We start from the raw sequence: 25,364 nt of genomic DNA on the forward strand, positions 1-25,364 counted from the left end.
GAAGTTTTCGTTCCGGCCGTGGATAGACAGACGGATCGGTGCGGCTGCCTCAGTAATGGGGACACTGTGCCGGTCCATTGTGGTATAGAGAGCTGAGCCGAAAAGCGAAGCCCTCACCTATGGCCATCTGGGAGGGGCTCGGAATAGAGCTGCTGCTCCTCTACATCGACAGGAGCCAGTTGAGGTGGCTCGGGCATTTATACTGGATGTCTCCTGGGCGCCTTCCTCGGGAGGTGTTCCAGGCCCGTCCCACCGGGAGGAGGCCCAGGACACCCAAGAGGAACTATATCTCTCGGAGGGCTTGGGAACGCCTTGGGCTCCCCCCGGAGGAGCTGGAGGAGGTGTATTTTGAACATGTTGAAAAATTACAAATATGACATCAAAACTATTACCATTTAATCTGTTCAAAAAGCAACACAAGTGAGGCAAGAAACTAAATGTATATTTCCATATCCGAGTTAATTGGCCTATTGGCCCCGTCCGCATGGAGACAAGCTCAGGTGCATCCACGGAGATATCATCATTCAGGCGTTACGTCCACATGGATCCGGCACTTTGGGAAACCAAAAACCATGATTTTTTTTAAACCGGATAAATATTTCAAAACATGTGTTGTTTCTAGTGTGTACATGTGAAATGCATGTCGTAGCTCCATCCCACATGCCTCTTTGCCACCATGTTGCTGTGTTTACCTCGGATGAGATGTCTGCCCAGCCAATCGATGTATTGGAATGGTTTGCTGGAAAACCTGAAAATGTTCTCCCAATAAACTGACACAAACTGCTTGATTGCGAGCTTTATTGAAGGATATGCATTTACATGCACATTCAGACACAAGGAATCAAAATACACAAGTTTCTAGATAGCATAAGCCTCTTTTCACCAAAATTAGAGAACAAATATGACACCAACCATCAAATAAAAAGAGGAATTAAATATGGAGTTCTGACATGTAGAAAATAAACTGTGGGGTTTATTTAAAATAGAGAGATAGAAAATCCAACTTCAGCTGTTATTGAGCAGTTCAGAAAGCAGCTGGTTGATGTCATCTATAAGTGTCCAAGCTGCAAAACTCCAGATGCAGCTTTAGTGTCACGGCAGTCTGGCACCATTGATGCAAACTCCTTTGGAGAAACATACATTTTACCGCCAACCTGTGCTGATTATTCTTCACAAACTTTGGCGGCTTCAGGGGAACATTTTAAAACCTCAAACCAAACGAAAAATTTGGTTTAATCGTGGTTAATATGGAAAGTACGAGCAACTCCCGAACAAACAGGACCTGAAAGTAGTCTTTGGTAGGCCAAAACAGCTCATAACTCATAAGGTGGTTTATCCTGAACATTTTGTCTATCTGGTGCATTGTTTTTGAATAGGTAGAAAATTATCCAACAATATCACACCAAGACAGAATGAAATATAATAAAAAAACACTATACACACAGGAAAATCTTCCAAGGCACTGTAGGTTTGTCAAATATAAAATTATCTGCATCAATCATTTGCAAAAAGGGGAAAAAAAAAAAAACAAGAAAAATGTCTGCTGTTAAAGAACGCCCAAAGTTTAAATTCAGAAAGTTTCATTTAGATTTATACAACAAAAACAGTTTATTATCATTACTGTACAGTCACTGCTTAATATTGAATGGGATAAATGTGCTTGGATACAGAAGCAGGCTCTCATTGCACAACATAGTTTCAAATAAAGTTGACACGTTTCCAGAGAAGAGAGATCATCTCATATTGTATAGTCTCCTTTAAGCTTATTTTATCATTGCAAACACATTGTTTGGTTGAATTTCTGCCATTTTATTACCATAAGCCCTGTTTTTGTAAGAAGTGCTACACATTTGTATTTAGAAACAGGGCTCTGTTCCTATGATTTAAGTAACTGCGTTAAATTAACCTTTCATGCTTCAACTGCACTCTGAAGACGAAGTGAAATCTAATAAATCAGCAGACACAATCGTCCTGTTTACCAGTGCAGGTAGAAGATGGTGGCTTCGATCCAGAACATTTAAACGTAAAAATCAGTATTCATTTGCTTAGACCAAACACAGAGCTTCAACATTTTAAACGGTCTCCCTCAAAGTTTTATAGACAAATAAGCAAATATGTAGGACAGAAACACGAGTCACAACTTAAACTAAATATATCATTTGTTTCTATGTCTGATTACGGAAAATCTAAGAAGCTTCTGTATCATGTGGTCCCAATATTACAGTCGAGGGTCATTTTGACAATCCAGAGGGAATCTGAGAGTAAACTGGCGACACAGTGGTGATACCAGATCATTCCTTGATTACCACTAAACAAGAAAGACTACATGTCTACAGATTAAATGAGAAAAGATTTATGTTTTATGATAGCAGCTTATATTATTTACTCCAAACCAGCATGAGGAAAACCATGAGAACTCGGGATGTCCCAATCAAGGCGTTTTGAAATAATCGGCAGGCCATGCACTCGAATCTGGGTTCCCCCAACAATCGAAACGTTTTTCACCATTTAGCTTCCCATCTTTTACAACTTCTCTGTGCTCAACGGACCGATGTCTGTGTAAGAAAAGCGGCACAGAAAGCAGCTGAAACACTGCTCATTTTATTTTATAACGTTCAAAGCAAATCGCTACATCAATCAAGAGCCACTTTTTCAGCAGGTTTGTCTGCTTGATTGAACCGAAAAGTCACTGAAATGAAATACGCCGGGTTATCACCAATTGGAAATATCAAAACAAAGTAAATATGCTAGCGTTAGCCAAGCACTTCAGCAAACTCGGTATTAAAACACCCTTAGCCCGACCAATGCTGGGAAAAACTGTTATTGTCAGAAAGGATGAAGCAGTGCCCTGACGTCATTGGGAAGTAAGTTAAATGGGGGACAATCACAACACTAACATAAACCATAGTGTGTTTTCTTACTGTTTGCGAAAGCTGTAGTATTTCAGGAACACACAAAGCAATAACATTTAATAACTTATCCATCTGGGACATTCCTAAATGACTCGGATTGCCATTTAGGACAAAAGAATCCCGATCGGGACATCCCTAAACACTGGTTTCAACTGGGTTCTGTAGGATACTGTCTACACTGTGCAGATCATCACAGCTCAAGCAGAATCTCAGCAAGCTCAAAAACTGCTCCAAACATGTCCATTCAAAGCTAATGGCAAACAAACACACTGCCCTTCTAACAGACTGAAACTCGACAAAACCAGGGATCCAAATGATTTTCTATCCTGCGTATAAACATATCCATAAATCTCCAGCGTACTTCCACCTCACCTTCTGTTACTGAACAGCTTAACTTCGCATCCATAACCCTGATCTTCAGCTTCCCAACTTTAATGAAGTCGAAGTTTGATAATAAAGCTAACAGAGCTTGCAGCAGTAACACAGCACAAGGACAGGAGGGAACCGTCAGATATCTGTCTGTATGCAGCGCTTCCTCGTGGGGCTCACAGGCTGTGCGGCAGTGTTTCTGGTGGTTTCTTTAACAAACCTCTCTGGCTCTGCGTTTTCACCAGCGCTCTCCTCGCTGATGTGCAGGAACGTCCCGCTGCTTCTCTCTCTCGGTGAAGCGGGTGGGGATGAAGACAGCAGGCGGTGGGTGAAGGCTGCGTGGCCACTCTGAGGCGGGAGATGCTCGAGGCGGTCGTGCTCTACCTCAGGCAAAGGTGTGATGGTGGGCTGATGGGCAGGAGGGTCCATCTGGGCAGAACTGGGCGAATGATTAGGTTTTAAGGTTTCGGGGTCGGAGCAGCTGAGCTCAGATGAGAAGTGGCTACAGTGTGAGTCGGCCACTGAGGGGAGGCTGCCGCTCAGAGACGGCGATTCAAGCTCGGAGCAGTTAGCACTCCGCTGCTCAGGAAGCTGAGCATCAATGTCGCCTTGTGCTTCGTTTGTTCTACTTTCTCCTTTGCCGCTGCTGCTACTTGCTCTTCTCCAAAGCTTACTTTTACACTTTTTGCCCACAGTAGTGATAGGGTCCTTAGACCAAGAGGACTGGTTGTTGGGCTGCCCACAGCTGCATGTGGAGGGACACGAGCATAAACCTCCATCATCGCTTGCTCCTTTGAAGCCGGCTGAACTGCTGCTGCAGCTGGCCTCATCCATGCTGCTGCTGGCGCTGCTGTGTCTCACCTTGTCCTGTTTGGGCTCAGAGTCTGCAGGAACCTCCAGGCTGCTGTCTCTGCAAAATAACGTTACACCAACTGATTTGTAAGTTTTTCAATGGGAACTTTAAAACACATTTCAGGCATTTTTAACGGTTACTTTAAAAAAAATACACATACTGTGCTGAAGTGCATATCGTTGCTCAATTTGATGGTTTCACTTCCTTTTCTTGCTAAATGAGATGTTTTTGTGATGTCAAGATCCAAATTTTTGTTTTATATATTTTGGTTCTTTCTTCCTATTTTATTTGCTTAAGAAAAGTATTTGTTGAATAACCTGGGGAGTACTTTTGGTATTTTTACTTAACAGTTAAATCTTTTCTTTGATTTTATTTGAGTCGGACCATTTTGATCCTTAGTAATTAAGAGTTGTCGAAAGTAAATCTCTTTCCTTTCTTTAGGAATAAAGTAAATAAAAAGAACAAGCTTTTACAAAATGTGTTCAAGTTATTCTCTTCAGATGAAACCCTCATTCTTCTCTTTTTGTTCTATCATATGATCAATATGAAAACTGCAGACTTTAAGCGTTTTATTTAAAACGTAAGCGCACTTTTAAAACACTGAAAACCTTGTTAAATTCAAAAGACATTTTTTAAGATTTCATGAGTAAATTTTTAAATGTATAGTCTAAATTACTTTTAATGATAATCTTTAATTATCATCTCTCTTCTGGAGCTAATTTTTACATTATTCTGCACAATCAACAATGGGTACATTGGGTCATTACCTCAATGACCACTTAATTAGTCATACCCAGATTATTCCTTGTCAACATAATCAGCCAATCACATGGCAGCAAATCAGTGCATTCAGACTTGGTGGAAACGACTGGCCGAAGTTCCCACCGAGCATCAGAACGGGGAAGAAAGGGGATTCAAGTAAAGCTGAAAGTGGCGTGGTTGTTTGTGGAAGATAGGCTGGTCTGAGTATTTCAGGAACTCCTGATCTCCTGGACTTTCCCACACATCTTTCAGGTTTATAGAAAATGTTTCAAAAAGCAGAAAACATCCAGTAAGCAGCAGCAGCAGCAGCTGTGTGGATGAATATGCTTGTTGACGACTGATTTGTGATCACAGAAATCAACAGTAGCTCAAATAACCACTCGTTACAACCAAACTGGGCTAAAACTAATGATTATTTTGCTAATTGATTCATCTGTCGAATATTTTTTCGATTAATCAATTCTTTTTCGGTTAACAAAAGATGAAGAACAGAATTTGAACCAGTTGAAGCTAAACTTATGCAACTTGAGGAGTTCTGGATAGAGCATATTTACAAAGAAGGTTTTTCATCTTAAATGCAAAAGTTATATACTTTTTGTACAATTTTGGCCCGGGTTACTGCTCTGAGTGGGCTGTTCTTTCAGCAAATGGCATGTTTTAGAGTCTCTATACTCCAGTTAATGATTAATCGATTACTAAATTAGTTGAATATTTCAAAAATCGATTAAACAAATTAACTGTTTCAGCCCTACAACCAAGTTATTAAGAATATAATCACTAAACACATCAAATCTTGAATCTAGTCCCGCATGATGTTATCATCTTGACATGGACCAAAATCTCTTACGAATGTTTCCAACAAGTTGTTAAAGCAGTTCTAAACTAAAAGGAGCTCAAAGTCAGTACTAGCAGGGTGTACCTAATAAAGTGGCCGGTGAGTGTGTGAGAAGCAATTGCCTGCAGGATGGGTGTGATGTGAACGCTAACCTTTCCAGCGGCATGTAGGCATTGAGAATGGAGCCCGCCATGGCCTTGGTGCTGGCGTTGTCACTGATCGTCCCCAGACTGACGGTGGCCGACTCGCCGCTTAAACTGCAGCGTTCCTTCTGGACATCCGCCTGCACCTCCATCCTTCAGGAAACAATAAATAATTAGTTAAAACTTGTTAATAGTCAAACGCAACTGTGTAAAATAATTCAAGAACCCCAATTACAGTTTAAAACCCCCCCAGAAAATCTTGTTACATCATTTTGGCTATTATTGAAATATAAGAGCTGGAAGTTGAAAAACAAGATGCATTCCTTCCAAGCCATAAGGTATGGTTTATAAACCATTGTTAAGAGTACTAAGGTCGCCATTTTAACAATGCAGGGACCATCCAGTGTTTTACCGGTTGTAGCAGCTGCCGGAGAGGCTGCCAGTTATGCTGGTCCCAGCGAGCGCCGTGGTGCTGGCGTTGTCGCTCATGTTGTCACGCTGAGCGGAGCTCACGCCGCAGCGCTCCATGTGGGTGCCGCTGACGCTGAGGCTCAGGCCGGTCAAGCCACCGACGCTCGCTCCGTCTCCGAGGCTCGGGTTGTTGAGGCGAGTCTCCGCCACAGAGGTCGTGTCTGGGAGGGAGATCGGGAAAAGGAAATTTTATGTCACACGAAAAGCTTTGGCTACAGTAATAGAAATTACTCTGTTACTGGGTGGGCGAAATAAAAAAGTGAAAAAAACAGTACCGATAAGATACTATGATGGCCATGTAAAAAAAAAAGTAAAATAAAGGTATACAAAATGAAAATATATATCAAAACTATTCAAAATAAAATCATATGAGAATATGTCAAACACATGCAGGGTTAAATAGATTAGACAGAAAATCTTAGATCTATAATCAAACACGATTGTCTCATCCTGTTTTTAACTTCGTGTACCCAGGACGGTTGGAGTATCTGCTGTCATTGTGGTCTTTCATCTTAACTCTCACTGTTGACAGCTGCTGAGAAAAACATGTTGTCTCTCTCCCGCTCAACAGCTCCAAGGAAACCTAAGCAAGCTCGACCTCACACACACCCAAATATTTGTCCTGGGTCTGGCCACAGCCTTTTGCAACACGTAAGTAATCAACCGCGTTACAACAGCAGCTGATGTAGGTATGCTCCTGCGAACCAAATACACTCGAACATTATGCTTCTTCTTCCTCAGAAGAACGCAGCCGTTTCACTACTATGCTTCTTTCGGGAACGAAAGACTGAAAACAACTTACAGTAGCTGAAGATTATCTTTAGAAAAACAAGATAATCTGGAAATTTGTGCCCTGTAATTTCCTGGCTTATGGCGTTCACAGATGTTCTTTATCTCTGGTTGAACTTTGCTGTGTTACTTAGGAGATTCTCACCTGTGGCTACAGCCCCAGTACCTATGTTGTCATTTTCGTCATCAAACTCGATTCGCACCCCTTTTCCGTTGCCAGTGGAAACTCCACAGCCTCCACTCCGACATAGAGAGATTGGGACTACTCCGTAGACGTAGGCGAGCATGATGGGAACACCGATACCTAAGACACGCAGGAAACAGGTTACGCTCGATGCAATTAACATTTCCATCCTATGTCACATAAAATAAAGCAGGATTCAGGAAAGAATAAATAAATATAATTTCCCCCCGTCGTACTGGAAGCTCTTGACATATTACAAATGTCGTTAAGAGACAGTTTGTGAAATAAAGGCAAAGATAAGGAAAGGAAAGAGACATGATCTCTTACCAACAGTGACTGCAGCAACCACAGGAGACACCATGATAGACAGTGTCACGCCACCAGCGATCACCAAGTTCCTCTTGTGTTTCGAAATGTCCTTCCCTTCGTAGCGATTATGAATCTGATGAAACAAGTTGTTGGGTAGAACAAATTTATTGTTTGGTGCAAAAGTACGGTATAACTATCTTAATAAAAGAGAAATAAAATGTAAAAAGGTATTTTAGTGAAGAAATTTGATTCAAAAAGGAAACACACACACATATATATATATATATATATATATATATATATATATAAAATTTAGATTGTTTACACATAGTAATATTTACAGTGTTTATTTAGGAAATTGTGGTTTGCTGATATTAACAACCCAAAATTCAGTTTCACAGAAATTTAGGCAGTATTGTATATTATAATATAGTACAAGAAATAGGATAATAAAAAATATATTTTTATTAAAGAAAATGAATAAAATGTAGGGAAGACGGTTGCTTCCAAGTCCTCTAAAGCTGCCATTTTTCTAGTTGCTTTTGCTTGTTTTACTACCATACTTTTTCCTTCCACTCCACTTTCCATTAATATGCTTGCAAACAACACTCTAAGCAAATATCTTCTTCAGCAATGACTTTTTGAATTGATCTAAAGTACTAAAATAAATGATCTTTCTGATGATATCTATTTTATTGACATGTATCAGTATTCCTATAAACATAAATAAACCTTCCTACAACAGTTTCTGCGTGGTTTCTTATGTATTCTGTAACACAGATTAGGATATAATCATCTCTTTCTCCATCCAGATAACCCTTTAGGTTGTCTAGTGATCAAACACACTATTTTTCTAGTTCAGGCATAAAACAACCACTACTACATTAGAGATCTTTGAATAAAGACAAACAAGAATTAGTTGTGTGATGGGAATTCTCACCCTTCTGCCCACATAGACCGGGATCCCGATGATCATTGCTGGGATGGCAATGCCAGCAATGAGAGCGATGCCCACAGGCGCTCCCACCAACGTTCCGAGCTGCCAGAGGATCTTTTTTTTCCTGCTCCAGGGCTTCTTCCCCCAGAATGTGCAGCCGGATGGACTGAGAAGATAGCAAAGAGAAAAAGGTCCTCAAACAGAAAAACTGTACAAATTATTACTGTAAACTAAAACATATTATCTATCCCTGTGAATTCCTGTTGAAGGGAATAACTAAAATGTCGCTGTTGTGGAAAATTCCTTCAAGGTGCAAGATAACCAAAAACTCTAGTGTTGACTTGCATGTACATAAACTTGAGGACATTTGAAAGGAAGGAGGTCAACAAGTTCTGAAGAAGCCTGTTAATGATCCATTACTTTAAACCAGGTGCTTTGAAACAAGCAAACGTCTTAAAAACGCAGGGCCGTGTGCCCTGAGGACCAGGATGAGAAACACTGCCTTGAAGGCCAATCCGTATCAGAGCAGCTGAGTTTTTTTTTTTTTATCTTTCTCTGTTAACCACTAAATGCAGGACCAATGATTTTGTTTTCACTGAAGGTTGAATAACTAGAAAATATTTTCAATACAACACAGAGGAAAAGACGAGCAAAACTAACAGATCTTTTGCTTGATAACATACATACTAAGATGACTGACGAGGTGACAGGACCGTCTTTTGTGTTGATGAATACATCAGATTATAAAAATAGGAAACCGTTTACTGGAGAGCACTGAAATCAAACGAGAAACTAAACTAACAATGCGCAAACTTGATATCAAAACCGTGAATAATAAAAATGATGTCCAGCATGTTTGTCTCACCTTAAGTAGTGCAGGTCAGAAATCTCCTTCATGCACAGCCAACAGAACTCACAGCCGCAGACGGCGCAGGTCATATGGTTACAGCTCCCATCGTTCATCTTAATGATATATGCAGAGCAGCGAGGGCACGGCTTGATGTCATCACCTACAACAGGTTATTAAAGGCAAAATAAAAAGTTATGTGATGAAGGTTAGAGACCACTGTTCTCACTGGGGATTTACGTTTTGTTTAAATAAAAAAAATGGCATTGAAGGCATGTGTTTATGTGTAATATTTGAGAAGGAATTTAACAATATGGGTGATTTTATCAAGAAAGAAAATGAAACAACCTCAGCAAAAAGGTGGGAGACAGTTGGGTGGAATGGCAACAAATACTGCAAACAAAAACCAGGACTGACTAAATAGAGACAGAAGCTCATTGTCTGTTCTGGTGTGATCTCTGACTTCAGGCCTTAACGATGAGCTCAGGTGGGTTAAACGCCCTTTAAGATCTCCTTTGGACTAATAAAACATAAGTTCATGAGAGAATGGGTCAGTGAAGGAACAGTAAAACCCAGTTAAGGGGAAATGTTGAGTGATACCGAGGACTTAGAAACCAAAGAACAGGTCAGAGCAGTGCATTTGTGATCAGTGTTACCTGCTGCTCCGCTCTCCTGGCTGTAGCTGAGGGACGACGACCTGAAACTCCTCAGCCGGAGGCTCTGGGCCCTTTGCTGCCGCGCCGTGTCACATGTCTGGTTGGGATGCCACAGCTGTTTGCAGTGGTAGCAGAACTCTGTACCGCAGCCATCACGGCCACAAGTGATCTTTGGACAGCTGGCACAGCCAAAAGCAATGACCGCGTACCTGGGGGAGAGAAAATACGTTGGTTTAGAGCTCTGAACCAACAAGCATGGTACTGGACTATATTTAAAGAGCACGGTTTATTCACACACTCTTATGATAATTCAAAAAATAAAAGTTAAATGGAAATAAAAGTAAAAGCAGCCTGCAGTTGGTGCTGCCTGAAATAAATAACATTTCCATCAATGACAAGCGGACTGGTTTATGAGTAAATAAATCCTGCTGGGTTGACGCATTAATAATGGTTCAGATAAAAAGAAATCCTCAGACAACACAGATAATAGAAAAATGTCGCTTCACTGCAGAAATAAAGTTGTTGCTAAGATCTACCACTTCACATCAGGTGCGTCTCAGGAACAGACGGAAAAGGAGAAAACAAACGCCGACATGAAAACCTGATAGATGCACACGTATTGTGAAAAGTATTTGCTACATCAGCTGCTATGGGCCGATGAAAAAGCTGTTTGAAGTGATCTCGTATCAAATCAAATCTTGAAGTATTTACTGTAATACGCATGCTACACGCATACAATATCTGCAAAGACAAATGGAATAAAGACAGACTTCGTCTGTGACAAAAATATTAAATCAGAGGGGTTTTATTTGGAAATTGCCCATTAAAATAATGAAAGGCATAGTAAACATTCAACCAGTGTTCCTAAAACAAAGCTCTAAAGGTAAGTTTTGAAAAGAACGTCAGGAGTTAAGAGTCTCAGCTTTCCATGTTAAATACAATTAGGAACAAAGTATTCTCGGGTGACTCATCTATTTAACTTGCGTATTCGAGCTCACAGTTTTCATCACTATGGTTAAATAGGACCCCAGAGATCCTCAGTTTTAGTTTCATTTCTCCTCAGAGGAAATTTAAAAGAAACTTACAGAGGAAACAGAACCGAGAGTGTTGAAAATTTAAATATTTTGTTATACTGGGTTTTTTTTTTTTTTTTTACTTAAAAACCCTCATTGCATACATGTTTAACAGCTGAATGGCAGAGGTTGCCTGTGGCTACAATAAAAGTCAGTCTAGACATCTGGACTAACACTTCTGTGTGCAAACTAATGATGTTTTGTGTAAAAGTTGAACACACAGATTCCAAATGGACATTATGACCAGTTCACTCCCCCGTGTTTCCTCACACCCGAGCAGCACACTAGCAACATATTAACAGCTACAGAGTGACAACGTGGGGGCAGTCATATGCAATAAAGTAAAAGTGATTTTTAAAGCTCATATAGTTGTAGTCGATAGTGCAGTGATTGAAACTAAACATCTGGATGCACATCGCACTCCAGTTGCAGGTGTGCTCATGTCCTAATTTACAGTCCGAAACGTCTCAAATGTACACTGGATGTGATCATGGTACTACTGGCAATGAAAAAAGATTTAAACATAATCTTGTACAAAAGCGCATTTTTAAATCTTCTATTTTTTCATAAGAGAAACCTAAATGCTGAGAGACGATGCTCTCTGTTTTCAGGACTACGTTTTGGGCTTGATTGACTAAAAAATCCTGACATTTTTTGTTTTTTTATTTTAGAAAACAGCTCCTTTATCTCTGCTTCTATGACCAGTCTTAGGTCTGGTCTCTATAATTATTAATGTCATGAAACAAAACGGCACTAATAACAGAAGAGACATTTACAATAAGCAGGGCTTGGCAGATACCACTGCACTTTTTTGACGTATATCAACAATGCTGCTAAAGGGGTTACTGATTATTTGATAAAAAGGATATTTGCGCCAATTAATAATTCTATCTAATGGTACGCTAAAATAATAAAACCTTACTTTTTGCCAAACAGAAAATGTACATTGATCACAAGAGGGTTATACGGGCCAACACTGCAGCAAAACAACGGTGGAAGCACTTCATACTCTGAGATCAGTCAAACATTAACCCTGGCACAAAGAATTATTCTGTTTATGCAACACAAACAATTTATTACTCGACCAACTTGTCCTACTAAGAAACAACGCCTAACTTAAAAACCACAGATATGCAGCAACAAAAACAAAGAGAGAGAGTTTTACCCAGGGAATAGTTTGGCAGTGAGTCAAAGAAGAGTTATTTAGGGCCTGAGAGCAAGACGATTTGTGGCAAGCTAACGATGGAGTCATTATTGCAGCAGACAAGGGTCAGCAGTGTTGATGCAAAAAAATCCAGGACAGAAAATTTAGGTTATGGGGAAAATAACCAGAAAGACGTGAACTTTCTGAACGAATTTGACCAAGACTGTTTCGTAGGTGCATAGTGTGGTGGAGCAGTACGAGTGCATTGTGTATAGAGTGCTTGTTGTGGCCAAACAGTATGGTCTGTTGTGGTGAAACCAAGAAAGCAAGTACGCAGGGTCAGCACTGTGTTAGTCACAATCTGGCTCCCTGTGAGCAAACCGCTGAATCCCTCAAGGCTGTAAACAAACAAGTCCCCAAACTGACCTGGACCTGGTTATCTCACCACCATGTAAAGCAGAAAATACTACAGCTAATGAAAGCCAGCAAAGCTTCATCTGACAACAACCTCATAATTTAATTGGTAAATTCTGAAATGTTGAGTTAATCATTGTTTTTTGATTTTATAACTATTTTAGTACGTCCTTTATATTTTTTCTCTTCAAGAACTGGTTAAAACTGAAGTTATCATTCTGGAGGTCCTATGTAAAATCTGTTTAAAGTTATCTTTATAAGACTATCAACTTTGGTCATATTAAACAACTTTTAACTCCAGTTAAATACCTAACAGTGGACTTTAACTTTCAGTAGATTAGTGACAATAACAAAGAGCCACAAACATTACCATCTTCGATTAATTTAACGCCGATTCATGACGCCTATTTTTACCTTTTTTTATGTTTGGCATGACAAAACGTTTAACGCTGAATTATTTTCCAACAATTTACAATTGGACAGACTCATCAGAATGTGAACACATCCTGCTCACATCTTTTTTGGGTGACTCATTAGATCTACAAAAATAAAACAGCTGCATTGAAACTCTGAGTTATTTTTAACCTAAGTATGAGTGCCATACTGGGGCTGATTTTACAGAGCCAAATCACAGCCCTGACATCTTGTTTGTAGCTTTTTTTTGGTATATATTTCAGAAAAACTGAATTTCTATACAGGTAAAATGAGTACAATGTTACTTTGTTAATAAGGATGTAAAATATTCATGCACCTTAAACTTTTTCACATTTTGTCCCTTTACAGCCACAGACTAAAATGTATCCATTAGGGATTTTATGTGATAGAACAACACAAAGTAATGCATAATTATGATGTAAAAGGAAAAAAACAAAATTTATGGTTCTTAAATTGTTTTTATAAAATCTCAAAGTTGTGGGATGCATTGGTAATCAGTGGAGCTGCACAACATATCAAATTGCGATAGCTGTTGTAATATCTATGTGTGAAATTCCAGCTCTGCAAAGGACTGCTCGGATGCAATAGTTGATATGATATATTTCCAGTGCCATGCATGTAAATTCTGCATACCAATAATTAAATTAATCAAATTTTGAGCATAGCCTTCAGAGGTCAATTCATAAATAAAGCCAAATGTGTGCAATTTGGTCTCAATACAAATCTAGATTTGTTAAGGGTTGTTGTCCTGCAGGAAGGTAAACCTCTGACCCAGTCTTAGGTCTTTGATCCAGACCTGCCCTTTATTTTGCCCCTTCTGTTCTGACCTTTTTCATGGTGGGTTCAGGGTGATGTGCCGTTAAGTTTCCCACCGCACAGTTTTGCACACGGAGGCACATTTTTCAGTTTTTTTTCTTATTAAATGGTAAAGCTTTTTGAAAATAACGCATCGTTTTGCTTTCACTTCACAATTCTGTACTAAGTGCTTGTCAATCACATAAAATCCTGATTAAACAGAATGAAGTGTGTGGTTATAACATGACAAATAGTGGAAAAGTTCAATACTTTTTTTCCATTTCTTGTTTAATGGAAAACTTGTGTTTTGGAGACTGAAAAACAGTTTGTTTGAAGAGCTGTTGATTGATATTTTTCTGAGGAGACTATATGATCTCACCGCACTAACTCTTACCCGCAGTCAGGGGCAGGACACCAGCGACAGTCTGACTCGGACACCAGCCACCTCCTCAGCATGAACTCCTCATATTTCTCCATGAGGGCTCGGTCTCCCAGGATCATCTGGATGTCGTGGGGATTGAAGCGCTCTGAGCACTCAGGGCAGGTGATGTTGACGCGGGACTCTGAGATCTCAATGCGCAGATACTGTCGCAGGCAATCTGCGCAGGAGCGGTGGTGGCAGGTCATGATGTCTGGGAAGCGATCCCGTGTCTGGCGAAGCAGGCACAGAGGGCATTCCAGCAGCTCTGACAAAGACGCCATCCCCGTTGATGTTGACGCTACATCCGATGGCGGCTGGGTGGAAGTTTTGTCAAGGCTGGTCTCAGTCTGCACACTTTCAACGCTGACGATGCCGTCCACTCCAGAGGACAGAGTCCTGGACGTCCGTCTGGAGTCCCGTTCAGGTCTGAGTCTCCGTCCGAAGAATGAGTGGAGAGACAGACGGTGCTTTTTAGGGTTATTTCTAACTGAGGGGAGGCTAACAGATGATGCAGCAGAATGAAGGTCTCGCTCTGAGCCTGTGCTGCCATGCTGCAGGCTGCTCATTACGCCAGAAGAGGCGCTACCGGTGCTTAAGTTAGAAGTTACCGCATGGGGTGAGGAGATGGAGGAACGATAAATGGAAAAAGGGAATGAGATCCAACAGACAGGATTCCCAAGGATGGGAGTGAGTCGACTTTCAGCTACAACATGTTGGCAGAAATCTAAAGACAGAATTCAACAAATCAGTAAGAAGGTCGATTCCTTTAGATCGCAGCAGACTTCTGGTGAGGCTGAGGTGATGAGGTTGTGATGTGCACACGGGCCTGGAGGAAAGAAAAAAAAAATCATGATGACAAAACAACAACAAATAAAAACACAATATCTGAAACTAATTGTAGAAATTTTACTAGGTCACCAGGTAGAATGAGTCTTATGTCTGCAGTTAGCTGTCCTTTCTATAGCAATATCATTTATCCTAAAGCATGATGGGACAAAGGGGGAAGAAAGACAAAAGGGTATTTTTGAGGCAGCGTCACCAGGTAAATCTGTGTTTTCTTTTTCCGTGACGGATCATTCTGGAGAAAAATCCAAAGAGAACCAAGAGGTGACTAATTAACTGCTGCAAACCCAAATTGAAGCAGCAGTTTTACACGCCTAAAAACCTCATTCTGACTGGCTGTGGTTTTTCAGCCCTTGCAAGGGTTTTTCTAAGTAGAAGTGAGCTGTCTGCCTTCTGCTTTATAGCTGCAAAACAATTATAACCCCCCCCCCAAAAAAAAACACATTTTCAGCTGCACAGCCTCAAGCCACATTCAGTTGCGCCATGGCTCTTCATTTCGGTGCTGACTCACCTTTCTCCAGCTTATGAGGGGGCATCTGGGTCATATAACATAATGCACTGGATTGTCTCTGTAAAAAACACTTAGAAGCAAGTACACTAAAAGTTTACAGTGTGGAGTTTTAATGGAAAAAAGCACGAAGGCATCCAACTCTGCTCACATTTCGGAGATGGAGTACTGTAGTCAGAGATTTCTTTTAGCTGCATCATTGTTCCCTTCCTGCTGTACTTACCTCTAAAGAAAAGGTTGAAAACCGAGCAAAGATAAAAAAATTTAAAAAATCACATTGGAGTCTCTTTTTATACAGATATATAAAACAGGTAACGATCGTGGGAAAAACAAACGAAGACAATATTACCATCATACACAGAGAAATCAGCTAGTGATTTTCTGCCTGAATGGTAAGCGACCAGTTGGATAATCAAAAATACGACCTTTATTGCTAACATCTGCACTCCTTGATGTGAAGCATCTCACTGAGGGTGAAAGAGTCAAGTTAGCTATTTACAGAATCTGTTAGGTGCTTTAAAAAGGACATCAGAGGAAGTGTAGGGAGTGTAAGAAGCTATTTAAAAAAGGAAACTGCATTTTCTACGGAGCCATGTTAGCATTTCACTCTGGCTGCTACAGAAGACTTTAATTCCTACCCGCCGTGGAGACTTCATCAAATTGGCAAACACACTGAACCCAACATTAGAACAAACCAAAAAGGCCTTATGTTTTACCGCAAAATTTATCCTTTTTGTTTTTTCAACCTTTGTCTGTCATGGGATATGAAGAATTCAGAGAGGTTGGCAGCCTTTTGGAAATTTCTGTTAAAGTAAAGCTCAAATGCTTACTCTACTAATGCTAAAGACAGCTTAAAACGTCAACTCTGCAATCATTTGGTCTTTGTTTTTATAGAATACTTTTAACATAAAATTATTAATGATCGCTCACAGCAGACATGCCAGTAATAAAATTTTTGAATTATTGCACTTAAACACAAATTAGAACTAGCTAAAAATCAGTAAAGATTGGTTCAAGTTTAAGAAAAACTGGAAATCAAAAATCAGCCCCAAATCTTTGATCTATCTCTAATAAATACAGGAAACTTCCCAAACAAAATGGCACATATACCCGCGATATCTGAATATTTCTCCAAGTCATTATGCTATTATAATTGGAAAATTAAAAATATCCACTAATTATCAATAAGATCTAAAAACCTGCATCACATTTGCAGTGACTGTTTTTTTTCTCAAACATTCCCTGCGGGATCGGATAAAGTTTCCCCCTAACATTTCAAATTATTACCAGCCTGTTACTTTATGGTATCTTACAGTAAATATGACGTATTTTGGCAGAAGTAATCAATTTCAAGATGCATCGCTGAGATTAAAAGCACTGAAACAGAACAAATCTCCCTTTGAAAACATCGTCCACCACAGTGTTCAACAGCAACACTTTTAAAATACAACTAAAAATATAGTGTCTTGGTAAAAAGGAAAAGAAAGGACAAAAAACTAACTAGCCTAAGGGATGCTATAACCCTATTATTCAACTTTATAACAAGGCAGGTTGATTAGTGGAATGAACTGACCAACCAACCTACAAGTTTATGTGAAATTACCAGGCAGTGGCGTGATTAAACTGGAAAATCCTGCCTATGTGATGTAGAAAGACTGAGTGGGACTTTCCATGTGGCTGAGGTCAGAGCATGTCTGTGTTTCCCGTTCTGTGGCTCAGGGGGAACCACAAACAAATACACTTCATACACTGGGATGGTGTCCCAGTTCTTCCGACAAGCCCCCGGGGAAGAAGCTTGCAGTAGCAGAATAAACACTTTCAATCTTCTGCCAGCTCTTAAAGGACATCACACAGGTTACCTCAGCTTTTTCTATACAGCGGAATGACTGACGCCGTTTCCAACCAAAATGTTTCTGCTGGGGAGACAAGTCATAGTAAGATCACACTATAATTTGAGTCAAAATGGAAGGGGAAAATAGTAATAAAATAAGTCATGTGGAGCAGCAGAGGTAATGGTTTTAACAACTATAGGATATAGCACCAGATAGCAATAACACACAGGCACACAGGAAGTAATAAACAAAATATTCCCGTTTTTTTCTTGCATGTAATTCTGCAAACAGACAATTAGATTCACAACAAACCGGCAGGGAAACATTTAACATCAAACATGGTGCCCTAAAAATTTCTGATCCTATTACTAAACCCTAAAAACAATTGTGACCATACCCAGTTAAAAAACCATTACTGAATGTTAATATTCTTCCACAGTTTTTCTTCTACTTCCCACTTCCAAAGCAAATACAAGCAGGCAACAATAAACCTGTCCTCACTGAGGTTTCAAACAACTATTGGAGCTAATTTTGAAAAATGTCAGGAACATTAATTGAACAATTACTGTATGCATCTTGCCAAGTCTCCATGGGCAGGGAAACTATTCCAGTGCTGCTGTGATTTGCTGGTAACCGTATTTGTCAGATTTTCCAGTTGATCAGCACTGACCAGTACTCAGCTACTGGAAACTGAAAAATCGAACCGGTTAAGACACCACACTAAGCTCTACCAGAACGCGCTGACAGTAACACTGTTTGGTGTGGATGCTGTCACTAAGGGAAGAGAATGCGATGTTAGCTTCTTTTAGTACAGGTAAGAGGTTCAAAACAAAGTCAAAGGCAGCACAGAGATATAAAAAGCTATTTCAAAAGGAAAGCAGTTTTTCCAACAAGGAGACATCTGCGGTTCTTTCAGGCTGCAAAAAAGCAAGCAAGAGCAAGACTTTCAGCAGAACACAGGAAGGCTGAATGGAGTGCAGAAATGTTGCTCTGTTTTATCATTTTGACCTTTCAACCTCTTTCAGTCAAGGAACATCCTTGATGTGGAAATGTTGGCAGCCTTTTGGAAATCTCCGAGTTAAGATAGGGCTCTACATTCTCCAGGGAAGACACATGGAGACGAGCCATACTAAATTCCCTAATCAATATTATAGGAATCTAGTTAACATTGTCAACTTCTTGATAATTTATTTTGCTTTAAAATATTAATAAAACCCTGTCAGAGTTTGGTTTTTCATATAGCGGCATGATGTCGCCTCTAATCCCAATATAAACAGATAAACACTTACGTAGCCGAATGCTGTTAAATCTTCTCATAATATAGTTCTTACAGAAAAAACAGAGTCCTCACATTTTAATTGTGCTGGTTACAACTTTTAAAGCCACTTTGTCATAAGCAGGAGGTAGATACGTAGACAGCTGGGGCAATTAAAGAATGTAAAAAAAAAAATAAAATCAGCTGCAATAACGACAAGCAGCAGAATGTCAATACTGTCACAATAAGTAACTGCGACACTATTAGTATGTACTAGTAAATGTAAAACTGACTTCCTTCAACCTTAACCTATTCAGTTCTGTGGCAAAGAAATTTACTGAACATTAGATGAATGTCACAATAGTTGTGGAGTTTCAATAGACACAACGATCATCATAGTTATGTCATTTCCTGTATGATAAATTCGGTCTTCCTCAATTCACTTCTCAGTTTATGAAGAAATCCCCCACTTGCGTGGCCTTGAAAATACACCATTTAGGGCTATATATTCAGTCACTTAAACCTGTGAATTTTTTTAATTAAAGACCAGATTTAAGTCATAAAACATTGAATGTTTCTTCAGTTGTCCTCCATCCCACCAAGATCAATTTTCTATGACTGGAAATGGCTGTCTAAAAATGTTCTTTAGCTGCGTTCATCACGTACGCTAATTTCCGGTGGCATTCCATGTTGAGGACAGATTTCCTGATTATGACAATGCTTTCAGTTCTTATGGCTTCAGACCAAGGGACAGCCTTGACAAACCTTAGCAAAAAGGTCTTTTTTTTAATATAGCTTTGTTTACTAAGCATGTTGAACCGTTGGTCCTTTCTACTGCAGGATGTTCACTTAAGAATGCTTCCCCCCCCCCCAAAAAAAAGGAAAAGTAATCCAGGACTCATCAGCCAGCTACATTTCCATGTAACTTGATGTATCTTTAGCTTGAGTATTTTCAGTAATAGTGACAATAAACAAACGATACAGAAACGAAGGCCTCAGATGCTCCTCTGAGTAATGTTTACTAAACAGGAACATAGCAGCCAGGAGAGTTAGGTACTTTTCCACTTCGAGCCACAAAGTCGGTGTAATAAAAAGGTGCAAAAATGACTTGTCTATAATAAGAGTTTATCACATGATCAATAATTTAAACATCTCCATTTAGCCACACCGAGACAACAAATAAATAAATACAATTCTGGTATGTGTTTGAAGGTGAGGGAGCGTAAAGAGAAACGGTTTATGTAGATGAGCGTGATTCAGAAAAGAATGAAAAGGTACTAAAAGCTTCATAACAGTAATAATCTTTTTTATTACAATCTTATCATTTTGATTATTTCTCTCTTTATTTGTGTTCATTAATTATTTAATTACCTTTATTCCACTGTAATGTACTTTTCCTATTATGTCCCTTTTTCATGTACAGCATTTTGAATTGTCTTGCTACTGAAATGTGCTATTTAAATAAACTTGCCTCGTCTTACTAAAATCCCTGATTTCAAGCGAAAACTTGTTAAATACACACTTTCTTGTGACCTAGTAAAAGATAATGTAACAAAAGCGTAATTGTCCAAACATACCAGAAACCAGTTTCAACAGAAAGCGCCTTTAAATATCAAAAGAACTGATAGAAGCAGAATTTGAATGAAAAACTCAATTTAAGATGTAACTAAATGTCATTTAGGCCCTCGTGTGGAAAATCTTGACTTTTTCAGACATATAATTAGAATAAATAGAAGACTTTCTACGACTCTGCAAAAACATTGTTATTTCAAGGCAGCATTCACGCTGAAGGCATGTTATAAAGAAAATTCCAAATAGGACTGTTCAAAAGACGTGTTATTAAGAGTTCCCATGCAAAGCAAAAACAGGAGAGTAGGAGCCACACATTTACTGCTGACACTCCCAGTTGCTAAAAAGGATGCCAACTACAGATAATTTTCTGGCTTCCATCTGATGAGATCTGATAAAGTTGACCTCTTTAAACAAAACTGAGCACAAGCACGTGTTTAAAACCAGCTATTTTATCATTTCTGTACTGTAATCTGTCTTTAACATTTTTTAATATTCTCTACGGCAGATGTTTTGCTTTCTTCTCCTTTCAGGGTCCATGATCTCCCCCCCCGCTCTGCTTCTAATTTATTAGTTTTTGTGCTTTGTTGATTACGAGCCAGCAAACCAAATTCTTTTTAGAGCGGAAAAAATGTTGCCAATCGATCAAAGTAGGGCTGGTCTTTTCTGGAACAAAAGGATGATGAAAACATATTTGGAACAACTTCCATGAGGCCTGTACTTACTGCTAAACACATAGTCTATCATGTTTAAAAAAGGGGGGATATGTATTGGGCAAAACTACTGAAAAACTGAGGCACCATGGATACAAAAAAGAAATGGTTTAAAACCTTTGCACAATGTTTTTTGGACACATTAAAACATAGACAAGATAGCATAATAGATAAGACTCAGATGTTGCACAAAAAGCACTAGGAGTCAACGATTTATTAATATAAGGCAGCGGGGGATGCAGCAGGACACACAGACTTCAATGAAAGCAGCCTCTTAAGAACGCTTAAGATAATACAATGTTTCTGGGAACTGGGAGTTAGAAACCCACACAAGTTGAAAAACAAAAGTTGAACAAGGTAAAAGTCAAGTTGCAGATTAATTGATGCCATCTTCTAAAGAGCTTTTAAATTGTGAAAGGTGAAAAAGACAAATGTTGTCATTTATGATGAAAAAAGTCATAACTCAGCTGTAGAATGGTACAAGTTGAGGAACTCTAGTTTAAAGAATTAAAATGTCTTTTAGTCAGAGATCCTCACCACGATTATAGCAGATACTGCAGCACTTAAATGGTCTGCCATATTTTGAAGAAATATGCAGAACATTAGCATGACAGGCTAACAATTACAGTACTTTAGTTATATGGATACTGCTGGTCTATTTTAATAATCAATTGGGTACAGGAGTAGGTAGTTTCTATTGAAGATCTAAAATATGATGGAACAAACCCCAGAAACATCTTCATGTTAGCTGAAATTAGGGCTTTGCAATTTATCGAATTTTTGTCCCAATCCTGATTTTGGCGCCATCGCATAGCAAAGGCAATGTAACTAACAAAAAAATCATTGTTGCTGCAACTGCAACGTGCTTCCAAAATCAATGTGTAATATAGAGTTCAATAATGTTGATTTTATGTGGACCAAAATAACCATAGAGATTATTTTCTCCTTAAATGAGCAACAATAGCAAAAGAGGTTGCAATAGGGGTGGGTAACACATCCCTACCACATCTCAGGTCCTAAATAAACACTTTATACTTTAGACAAAACACTGCTTGAGCTATAAACTGTATGAAGAAAATATCTTAGTAACATCTGCCTTCAAAAATGCTGCCATGTACACAAAGGGGAAACAGCCCAGTTGCGTTTCGAGTCCTAATGTCAGACACATCAAGAGCTATTCACAATGTGTGAATGGCTGAGGCTCGAACCAAATATTTATATTGATTCTGTTGAAAAATGACTTGGGCAATGTGAAAACCTCTTTAAAACATTCTCCTCACAATAGATGTTTTTGTATCTACAACTCTAGTTAGGGATCTCAATTATATATTTTATATTTATTTGAACCTCTAGACTTCAGTATAACCTATTTGAGATGTATGATCTTTAAAGTTATGGAAACTGACAGAGGTCAGCTGAAGACACAGAAAATCTGGAGAAACTGGTAATTGTGGACAAGCAATAATAAAGTCTGTTTGCTTGCAGATAAAAGGAAATGATGCAGAAGAGTGAGTTTTGTTTCTTTTCACAGCTCAGGGATCTGCAACAGGACTGCTTTCTCCCTTTTCAATTACAGTAATGGTTAAAGGACTGATGATCACTGTGTTGTAAAACTCTGGCACAAAATAAAATGTTTACTTAGACTGTGCCCCAGAAATCGAACAAACAAATCACATGTTTAACTTGATAGGGAACATGAAAAGACACATAATGTGGCTTTTCATGTTCCCATTCAAGTTCAATGGGAACGACTTTTGTTCAAAAATAAATAAAACAGAAATGATTAACAATGTATTTTTATACAAGCAATGTTAATTACCAAACTATTGGTTTATTTTATGTTTTAAACCAAAAAGGGACTAAGATATGAGTTTACCAGTCCCTTTGACCACCATCATATTTTTGCAAACAAGACAAGCGTTCTCCAAGACAGCAGAAAACAGCTAAAGTCAAAATGTGCTATTTGGGTAGCAAATACAATCAGTCACAATCAGCCATTTCCCCATTGATCAGCTCTGATGGGTAATTGTCAACTAAAATGCTGCAAAATTGGACTTTTAGAAAATCCGTTAGTGTCACAATTAAGAATCAAGAAACCTGCAGCACATATTTTACTCTTTTAAATGTTCTAGTCATAAGAAAATGTAAACAGGCCCCTTGAAATGATCATGCAAACGGACCATGGTCATGTTATATTTGGTCTATTTTGTAATGAAGGACATTATGTAATTTTGACACAGAGAAGATGGTTTAGATTACTTCTGAATGCTGAAAAAGGAAGGGCAACAAAACTGATATTTATCTAATGATTGAAATATTGACTTAACGTAAAACTACAGGATGTGTGTTTTAAGTGAGATGGTAGGTCAATATGCTTTCAAAAGTAGCTTTTATCTATTTTGTCCGAATTTACAGTTGGAATAATGTGTCTCTGAAACCTTAACAGTGTGAGAACTGGAAATGATAAAAAGCTACAACAAAATGGCTAAATAGCAAGAGAATGACTACAACAGTATTAAAATAGTTCAAACAAATATCAAAACCTAACATAGGAAATAAAAATGAACAACTGTTTACACCTCCCAGCCTGCTGTTAGCTTCGACATTAGATTCGTAGCAGGAAGCTAATGCTGACTAACTTTGACCGTGCCTAAGAGTTGCTGCTGCTAAACAGCTTTGTGGCGAACAGCTTTCACCACCAGCTTTTACCACTAAAAGACTAAATTCAGTAAACAATTGAATCGTGTCATTCCGAACTACAATAAAAATATAGAGAGTATGAGAACGTGTTTTGTTTTTTTTTGTTTTTTTGTTGTTGCGGAGACAGAGTTGAGTTTGAAGAAAACGGACCTGCTAACTAAGCTAGCTTCTAAACAGCCCCAGAGAGAAGGAAGTTGTTATTTAGACCTTAAAATCCATTTTGATCAGATACTTACTGGGTTTTTTTCGTCCAGTTTCAAATTACTTCACGACAGAGGAGCGTCCTGCGGTCGCCATTACACAGAGAGTCGTGGTAGAAAATGTGTAACACAAAACTTCAGCCAAGGTACATTCCCCGAGTCCGCCGTCATCAAGCAACGTACGAGACTAAAATAACAAGTACACTTCCGGTTGAAAATTGCATTATTCTTTCAAAATAAAAGCCAAAACAAGCTCCGTTTTAAGGAAATCGGTCAGTCATTTTCTACCGCTTATTCCATAGTGGGTCGCGGGGGAGCTGGTGCCTATCTCCAGCAGTCTATGGGTGAGAGGCAGGGTAAACCCTGGACAGGTCGCAGTCCATTGCAGGGCAACACACAAACAATCATGCACACCCTCATTCATACACCTAAGGGCAATTTAGAGTGACCAATTAACCTAACAGGCATGTCTTTGGACTGTGGGAGGAAGCCGGAGTACCCGGTGAGAACCCACGCATGCACGGGGAGAACATGCAAACTCCATGCAGAAAAACCCCAGGCCGGGAATCGAACCCAGGACCTTCTTGCTGCAAGGCAACAGTCCGACGCGCTCTTCATAGAAAAAAAAAAAAAAGAATCCACTAAGGTCGAAAGTAAATGCATTTTAATTACGGTATTAAGGAAAAACGATCAACTCAGAATAACGTGTCCAAAAATATGACTTAACATATACAAATCTCAAAGATCTCGATTGTTAGCGGTCAACAAAAAATACAGAGGCCCACACACCCCCTCTCCTCCCTCTTGACACTCAGGCAGGTGTGTTAATATGGCCAATCACCTGAACTCCGCCCATCTCCAGTTGACCCACGCATTAACAAACAAACAGCAACAAAAAATATAAACAACAATTCCAAATCCAAACAATTAAACATCTTACAAAGCAGCCCAATTTCATTTATGGCTCCTACAATATATATATATATATATATATATATATATATATATATATATATATATATATATATATATATATATAGATGTATCCCCCACTGCCAGCCATAAGAGGGTATAGCAAATAGATGGATTGTATAATGTAGTATAAACATTGCCAAAACTTTTGATATTTGTATGTAACAAAGAAATAAAAGGCTATCGATATTTAAAAAATTAAACATGATTTATTTTGAAATTAAATGTATGTGTGAAAATCTTTGACTTTGATTACCCCCTTCCAACTTCCAAGACAAAAATAACTAATTAATGAAAAATGCATTTGAGGTTTCTGACAAGGATAAAAAAAAAAAAACTGAAGCAAAATGTGCGCTTTTATTTGTGAGACAACTTGTTAAAGCGGAGCACGTTTTCCTGCTAGTAGTCATTGGCTTGACCCTT

General features: G+C 38.9%; 1 protein-coding gene across 1 annotated transcript; it reads right to left on the bottom strand.

Annotated features, from left to right (window-relative positions):
* Positions 1-781: 781 nt before the first annotated feature.
* On the bottom strand, positions 782-24,161 carry LOC124879009 (E3 ubiquitin-protein ligase RNF19A-like). Its single transcript, XM_047383260.1, has 10 exons — positions 24,006-24,161; positions 14,323-15,175; positions 10,068-10,276; positions 9,430-9,574; positions 8,568-8,730; positions 7,646-7,760; positions 7,280-7,438; positions 6,287-6,506; positions 5,884-6,027; positions 782-4,191 (listed from the first exon to the last, which is right to left on the bottom strand). Exons 2-10 carry the CDS (start codon positions 14,913-14,915, stop codon positions 3,420-3,422), a joined length of 2,520 nt encoding a protein of 839 aa, XP_047239216.1. The 5' UTR covers positions 14,916-15,175; positions 24,006-24,161; the 3' UTR covers positions 782-3,419.
* Positions 24,162-25,364: the final 1,203 nt, after the last annotated feature.

This window comes from Girardinichthys multiradiatus, chromosome 13 (assembly GCF_021462225.1).
Source record: "Girardinichthys multiradiatus isolate DD_20200921_A chromosome 13, DD_fGirMul_XY1, whole genome shotgun sequence".
NCBI classification, from domain to species: Eukaryota; Metazoa; Chordata; class Actinopteri; order Cyprinodontiformes; family Goodeidae; genus Girardinichthys; species Girardinichthys multiradiatus.

Excerpts from the sequence above, each read along its gene's own strand:
- LOC124879009 (XM_047383260.1), bottom strand. The coding sequence starts at position 14,915 with ATGAGCAGCCTGCAGCATGGCAGCACAGGCTCAGAGCGAGACCTTCAT. Across the intron at positions 6,028-6,286 it reads TCCGGCAGCTGCTACAACCG|GATGGAGGTGCAGGCGGATG; the intron begins GTAAAACACTGG and ends TGTTTCCTGAAG. Across the intron at positions 4,192-5,883 it reads GCCTACATGCCGCTGGAAAG|AGACAGCAGCCTGGAGGTTC; the intron begins GTTAGCGTTCAC and ends GTTATTTTGCAG.